At 53.1% G+C, this 7,500-nt stretch overlaps 1 protein-coding gene and 1 pseudogene across 2 annotated transcripts in view; both read left to right on the top strand.

The window, feature by feature from the left end:
- Nucleotides 1–1,590, top strand: part of LOC143475395 (ephrin type-A receptor 4-like) — a 17,781-nt gene extending 16,191 nt beyond the window's left edge. Inside the window, exon 4 of the mRNA XM_076973253.1 lies at nt 1,451–1,590. Coding sequence (XP_076829368.1) covers nt 1,451–1,457 — 7 coding nt within the window. The 3' untranslated portion in view covers nt 1,458–1,590. The remainder of the gene's footprint in view (nt 1–1,450) is intronic.
- On the top strand, nt 1,460–7,438 carry LOC143475396 (ephrin type-A receptor 4-A-like; annotated as a pseudogene). Its single transcript, XR_013121006.1, has 5 exons — nt 1,460–1,606; nt 3,717–4,053; nt 5,473–5,597; nt 6,494–6,653; nt 7,317–7,438. The product of XR_013121006.1 is annotated as an ephrin type-A receptor 4-A-like (transcript).
- Nucleotides 7,439–7,500: the final 62 nt, after the last annotated feature.

Genomic DNA, 7,500 nt, shown 5'->3' with positions numbered 1-7,500 from the left:
TAACGCTCTCCTCCCGCTCCTGTTAAAAAGATCCCGAGCTCATCTCACGGCCCTTTGCTTTCTATTTTTCCACTCCAACGCTCGCAAACCACGCCTCCCCCCAAAGGTCGCGACCCCGGGCAACGTCTCCGCTTCCTGTCCGTGTCTCCCTCCTTCCCCTGCAGGCCTCGTAGCCGAGCCCCGATTCAGGGAGCGCCAAATATAGGAAAACGCACGCATGCATTGACTCTACTTCTGAATGGTGGACAAACCCCCCGTCCCCACCGTGATGGAGAGATCAGGGCGGAAGGAGGTGAATTCCCCCCCCGAGAGATCGCTAATCCGACTCCCTGGGGCGGCCGACGCTTTCCACGATTAAACAGAGACAAGAGACAAAGAGCGCGGGAGAAGGATTAAGGGACACTTGTTTGAAGCTGTCTTCCTTTTGGAGGAATCCCCTTCTGTCCCGTAACGAGCAGAGACGAGGACAGCAGCCCCGGCAGGTCGTTAGTGGAAGGGGTTCCGTGCCACATGGAGGGGCGGGGCTTGCTAATTGAACCCCTGTCAGCTCCGAAAGCTTGTTTATTTCATTTGTTTCCTACTGGGCTTTCAAATGCGAGTCGTGGCTCTGTGCCCGACGAGCGGCATTCCGTTCTTCGCGCTTACTCTGATAGGACCGCTTAGGAGAACCCAGCTGTAGGACGGAGGGGGGGGGGGGGGGGGGGGGGGTTAGGGGTCCTGGAGGAATCAATAAACACTTATGATACGTGTCATAAAGAGCACATCAGTGTGTGCTCGCAAACGATATCAGTGTTTGCGTTGGTATCGACGGTGCTGTAAAAGTTATCAGTAAAATAGCTCGAGAATTGCTTTGTGTGTGTCACTGGAAAACAAAGCAAGTGGCTGAAATAAAGGTGTGTGTGTGTGTGTGTGTGTGTGTGTGTGTGTGTGTGTGTGTGTGTGTGTGTGTGTGTGTGTGTGTGAGGAAGAAAGAAAAAGGAGAAGGCATATGAGAGAGGGATGGTTAGAATGGGTGACGGAGATGTAAGAATGAAATGTCGGTGTGTTTGAGTGTGTGTATGTGTGTATGTATGTGTTAGAGAGAGAGAGAGAGAGAGAGAGAGAGAGAGAGAGAGAGAGAGAGAGAGAGAGAGAGAGTCTGTCAGGATTTCAGGTTGCATTCCTCTGCTATCACTTCCTCTGTTAATTAGAGTCATAAAACCACGGCACTTGTGAGGTGTTCCTTACTGCTGCTGTACAGACCTATTCCAGGGGGTAACCTGGCAACCGCAAACACACACACATACACACACACACACACAGAAACATTAAAAAACAATAAATATCTTGAATGTGGGAACTGGAATCAAACAGGTTTAATATTCCAAGCTAAATATTTCACATTAATGTCTCTCTTTCCACCCCCCTCCTTCTCTTTCTCCCTCTCCCTCTCTCTCTCCTCCCTCTCCAGCCTGTAAGGTTGGCTACTATAGGGCCCTGGCTACAGATGGCAGCTGTTCTAAGTGTCCACTTCACAGCTACTCGGTGCGAGAGGGCTCCACGTTCTGCACCTGCGACAAGGGTTACTTCCGCTCTGACACGGACCCTGCCTCCATGGCCTGCACTCGTGAGTGCGCCCTACACCCTACGCCCTACGCCCTACACCTCACCCAGCCCTACGTCACCCAGAAGCGATGACCTAAATGTCCACACGGCGGCCGACACACACTTGTTTTAATAGACCTTATCGGTCAGTCCAGCGATAAGATGGCGGTGGCCTGTGTGTGCTCAGTGGAGCAGGTCAGAGGCTCCGCCCCCCTACCTGCTGCTCAGTTCGCACGCAAACGTGACCCCTTGCACCCATGACCCTTGCACCCATGACCCCTGTGCCCATGACCCAGAACAGTGAAGTTGGCTTCAAAGTTCACAAAACAAACCAGTATCAAAATCAGACAAACAAAAAAACTTAAAATCGTGGGCTGCCCGTAAGAGTGTGTATGCGCAGGAATGTGTGTGTGTGTGTGTGTGTGTGTGTGTTTGTGACCAAGGGTGAGTCTGTTCTGAAGCGGAGGTGACTCACGGACGATAACAGTGTTTTGCCGTGTTCCCAGCAGCCTTAGAGCAAACACAGAGGGTTAATAATAACGTTCTGCTCAGAGGCCCCACGCCCACGCACACACACACACACACACACACACACACACACACACACACGCAGTTGGTATGATAAGCAGGTGTTAAATGCGTGGGGTTGGTGCCATTAGTGTGTGGAGAGACAGTGACCTCTTGAACAGCGAGACAGATGTGACAGGATACAGGAGATAATAGTCTCAGAGCCCAATGTTCAAAAAGACACAGCAGAGAACAGCAGGCAAGAGGCTCTCTCACAGTGTGTGTGTGTGTGTGTGTGTGTGTGTGTGTGTGTGTGGCTACATGCACAAGTGGTTCTGTTTTTATAGATTTAAATCTTGTTTATTCATTTTCCTCTTTCTTCTCTTTGTCACACTTTGTCTCTCTTGTTCTCCCTCTTTCCACTATCTCTCCATTTCTCACTTTTTCTCTTTCTCCTTTTCGATCTGTCTCTCTTTCTCCCTCTCTCTCTATCTCCCTTTCTCCCTCTTTCTCTCTCTCTTTGTCATCCCTAAAAAATTACTTCAAACATAAAACATGAGAGAGAAGGAGAGATAGAGAATGAGAGAGAGAGAAAGAGAGAGAAAGAGAATGAGAGAGAGAGGGAGAGGAGGATGTAGAGAGAGGAGAGAGAGGGAGAGAGAGAATGAGAGAGAGAGAGGGAGAGGAGGAGGTAGAGGGAGAGAGAGACAGACAGCTGACCCCATTACACCGGTGTGGTTAAACCTCTCTCTCACCTTTATCGCATTAAAATGCGGAGAAGCCGGCCGACTTAATCAGCCGCTGCCAATCACGGCGCGGGGGGGCACGCCGTCGCCGCGGGAACGCTCTCAGTTGGCCAACTGTGTGCTGCATAAACGCGGCCGTGTCTCTGTTAACACAGGCTAACAGCAGAGTTTAAATACCGTTCACGCAGAGAGTGGGAGGCTACACCCCGCCAAATACGCGCTTAAAGTGTTTGGCCGATTCGTTAGACCTCGGTAAACGCCGTGGGCGATACGGACGGAAGGTCAGACAGAGGCGGTTAAGGACGGCCCCGTCCCTGGAGGCTGGCCTATGAGGCGAGAGGGGCGGGGCGTTTGGAGGAAGCAGTGGCGTGTCTGGTGTGTCGGGGAGAGAGAGAGTACGCTCCTGATTCGTCGAGTGCACGCGTGCTAAACAGCAGTGGGGGTGAAGCAATTAGCATTAATAAGATTCCCATCCGCCACCCACTCAGTCATGATGTTCATCATCATCATCTCTCTCTTTCTCTATCTCTCTCTCTCTCTCTCATGGTCTAGAGAGAGTGAGAGAAAGCAGCACAGAATGCCTGTGGTGGTGGTGGTGTTGTCATAAACTTAATTACGGCTAAATTCAGCATCGTCTGGTTAGACAAATACTACAGAGAAAATGGCAACACACACACACACACACACACACACACACACATACCCACACACACACACACTAAAAGGGCACATAAGTATTCATAGTCAATCTCTCTAATTTCCCCTGGCTGAATAATAACCTTTGACCTTCATGTCCACATATGGATCGCTCTTCTCAATCTCCGGCAAACTCACCGTGTCTCATTTTCACCTCCACGTGTCTCATCTCTGGCTCGGCAGAGCCTCCGTCGGCGCCGCTGCACCTGATCTCCAACGTGAACGAGACGTCGGTGAACCTGGAGTGGTCGGTGCCGGCGTGGTTGGGCGGGCGTCAGGACCTGATGTACAACGTGGTGTGTCGGCGGTGCGGGGCGGGACGGCCAGCGATGCCAGGCGTGCGGACCCGCCGTGCACTTCAGCCCCCAGCAGCAGGGGCTGCGCTCCACCCGCGTCTCCATCAACGAGCTGGAGGCCCACACCAACTACACCTTCCAGGTGTGGGCCGTGAACGGCGTGTCGCAGCGGAGCCCGGGACCAGAGCAGGCCACCTCCGTCACCGTCACCACCAACCAGGCCGGTCAGTGTGTGTGTGTGTGTGTGTGTGAGAGTGGAGGGATTTGTTGACTGGGTATTACAGAGGTGTTTTCTTCAGTTATTCCACACACTGATGTGGCTGGTTGGGGTTTATCCCGGTTCTGATCCGGCTGTGTATGCCAGCAGTACCTACGGCCGTAATCCACTAACCGGAGTGGGTAATCCACCTAGTGCAGGTGTGTAGGGCGCAGAGACCATCAGATAGTGGCGCTGGTGTGACGTCATACACTGCAGTGGGGAGTACTCACAGCCTCATGACATCACTGTGCCTTACACAACTTGGTGTGAGGTGTGTGTGTGTGTGTGTGTGTGTGTGTGTGTGTGTGTGTGTGTGTGTGTGTGTGAGGTGTGTGTGTGTGTGTGTGTGTGTGTGAGGTGTCTGTGTGTGAGGTGTCTGTGTGTGAGGTGTCTGTGTGTGAGGTGTGTGTGTGTGAGGTGTCTGTGTGTGTGTGTGTGTGTGTGTGTTGGGAACAGGGGCAGGAGTTTCCAGCCAAATTCGGCCAGGGACACATTTCACTTTACAGCTTGGCGTGTGGGCGTAAAAGCCGTTACTTTGGCAACAAACTGAGCGAGAGAGAGTGTTGTGTGTGTGCGTGTGAAAGTGTGTGTGTGTGTGTGTGTGTGTGTGTGTGTGTGTGTGTGTGTGTGTTAGGCTTTCATGCACTCTGGCGTGCATTGCATTTGCTTGTACTGGGGGTTTTGTAAAGTTTTACAAGGTGTTTAATTTCAGCTTGTTGAGAATGCAGGAGATGGAAGAGGTGTTTGTGTCTGGACTTTGTATGTGTGAGTATGTGTGTGTGTGTGTAGTGCTTTGTATCTCACCTCACTCCCTGTCATTATATTAGCAGGCTCTCTTACTAATTGCCATCATGTCTGTCTCACTCTCGTCAGTCAGCTCGTGGTCTGTCTCACTCTTCTCAGTCGGCTTGTGGTCTGTCTGCTTCCATTGCTCATTCATTGCTCGTTCGTTGCTCGTTCGTTGCTCATCACCTCTCAGTTGTGAACTGTTCTCCCACAAGCCCCCATCTCTAGACTGACCTCAGATCAGCGTGGGTCTGTTTGCCGTGGTAACAGCGTATAACACTGATAAAGTCTTACAGATCACACATAAAGCGTCTCCTGTGTTACCGTATCACTGGACTCGCTAGTTTAACAAAGTTCCCTCAGGACGGAGACACAGAGGTGGAGATGAGATGGATGGAGGACTCTTCAAAATCTTCTCCACCTTCCGTATGGGTTATGCCATCATGGTGCTAATGTGTTTGCCGTTCGGCGAGGCAGGGCCTGAGGGTGGGGTCTGAGGGAGGGCGGGGCCTGAGGGCGGGGCTTGATGGTGGTGTTGACTCGTAGCTACGTCAGGGTCGGTCTCTCTGAGCGGTGTGTTTGTCTCCACCTCCACCAGCTCCATCTCCGGTTACCTCCATCCAGGCCAAGGACATCACCCGGCACGCCGTGTCGCTGGCGTGGCAACAGCCAGAGCGGCCCAACGGAGTCATCCTGGAATACGAGGTCAAGTACTACGAGAAGGTGAGGAGGCACCATGGGAAATGTAGTTTCTCGGAGGGAGGAAGGGGCACTTTATGCCAGTGGCAGGGGGTAGAGTGGGGCGTTGGCAGAAGAGGCCGTCTGGGGGATGTAGTTCAGTGAGCACCGCTGGCTTCATTACTCCGTGCTAAAACATCACAAGGTCAAGCACCTAGAGAGAGGGCACTGTGGGAAATGTAGTTCTGAGCCCAAGGCGGGGGCTGGAGTCGGGCGGACGGAGAACCTGCATGGGGTGGATGGGTCACAGTGGGGGGGGGGGGGGAGCAGGGGGCGCGTGATAGAGAGAGGACTGCTCTCTCCTCCTCTCTCCTCCTCTCCTCTCCTCCTCTCCTCTCTCCTCCTCTCTCCTCCTCTCCTCTCTCTCCTCTCTCTCCTCCTCTCTCCTCCTCTCCTCTCTCCTCCTCTCTCCTCCTCTCCTCTCTCTCCTGCTGAGTTCTCTCCACTGATTGTTTCAATGATTACAGAGCAGCAGTGGTCAGATTTTATTCTCTCTCTCTCTCTCTCTCTCTCACACACACACACACACACACACACACACACACACACACACACACACACACACACACACACACAGAAACGGCTTGTACCATGTTCCAAAAGCAATAAGCCGAACACTAGGAGACACGAAGGGGAACAAACGTTATGCTAAGTTGCTTTTGTGAGGATCTGGCAATGTCTGAGTGGTCTGAACAAGCATACGAGATGAGGGATTTCTACCCTGGGGAGGGATTAAGCACATACACTGCCCCCATTTCAGCAGCCCCCCCACGTGTATTATTATTATATCAGCCGCCCACTCCGATGGTCAAGCCAGCCAATCGACGCTCCCGCCTAATGCATGCTTCTTGCCCCGCCTCCCCCCTGTCTCGCCCAATCAGGACCAGAACGAGCGAAGCTATCGCATAATGAAGACGACGTCCCGCAGCGCCGAGGTCAAAGGCCTGAGCCCGCTCACCACCTACGTCTTCCACGTGCGAGCCCGCACCGCGGCCGGCTACGGCGACTTCAGCGTGCCCTTCGAGTTCATGACCAACTCAGGTGGGTCCCGGCCTAGCCACGCCCCCCTCCGTGACCACGCCTCCGCCCCCACGATCGCACGGGACCCGCCCCCGTTCCCACGGCGGCGTGCGCGAGTATCGGCTTTCGAGGCAGAGCTCTCAACCCGATCGATGTGGCGCCGTCGCACGGCACCTGGCGCTCGCGTAATTACAGAACCTCTTTCTAACGTGCCAGTTCGCTCAGGGCCGTTTGGTAATTCCTGCTCAACAGAAATCACAGTAACCAAAGAAGCAACGAGCACAAGTGAGATGATAGTAGATGAAAGTGCTTCTAATGAATAGACATATTTCTGATGAGGAACACTGGGCCGGTATTCTTCTCACACACGTTTTTGTTCACTGACTCGAACAATACTGCTTAGTTAAAGATACTTTTGTTTACTCGCAACCCGATAGCCAATAAGAGGGATTCCCCAGGAAGGCACGGCGTTTCCCCGACACCGTCGGAACAGTCGTATCGTAATTGGCGGTTCGTAGGTCGTATCGTTATTGGCGGTTCGTAGGTCGTATCGTAATTGGCGGTTCGTAGGTCGTATCGTAATTGGCGGTTCGTAGGTCGTATCGTAATTGGCGGTTCGTAGGTCGTATCGTAATTGGCGGTTCGTAGGTCGTATCGTAATTGGCGGTTGTTTTCTGCCTCCAGTGCCTTCGCCCATCATTGGAGACGGTGCCAGCTCCACCGTGCTGCTGGTCTGTGTCGTGGGCAGCGTGATCCTCCTGCTGGTCTTCATCGGAGTCTTCGTCATCACCCGCAGGTGAATCACGAGGGAAACCCCTCCTCCTCTGCTCCCCGGGGGTCTCTACACCCCCCCCCCCCCCATTTCTCG

The sequence above is a fragment of the Brachyhypopomus gauderio genome, chromosome 14, assembly GCF_052324685.1.
Source record: "Brachyhypopomus gauderio isolate BG-103 chromosome 14, BGAUD_0.2, whole genome shotgun sequence".
NCBI classification, from domain to species: domain Eukaryota; kingdom Metazoa; phylum Chordata; class Actinopteri; order Gymnotiformes; family Hypopomidae; genus Brachyhypopomus; species Brachyhypopomus gauderio.
This window is presented reverse-complemented; position numbering and strand designations above follow the sequence as displayed.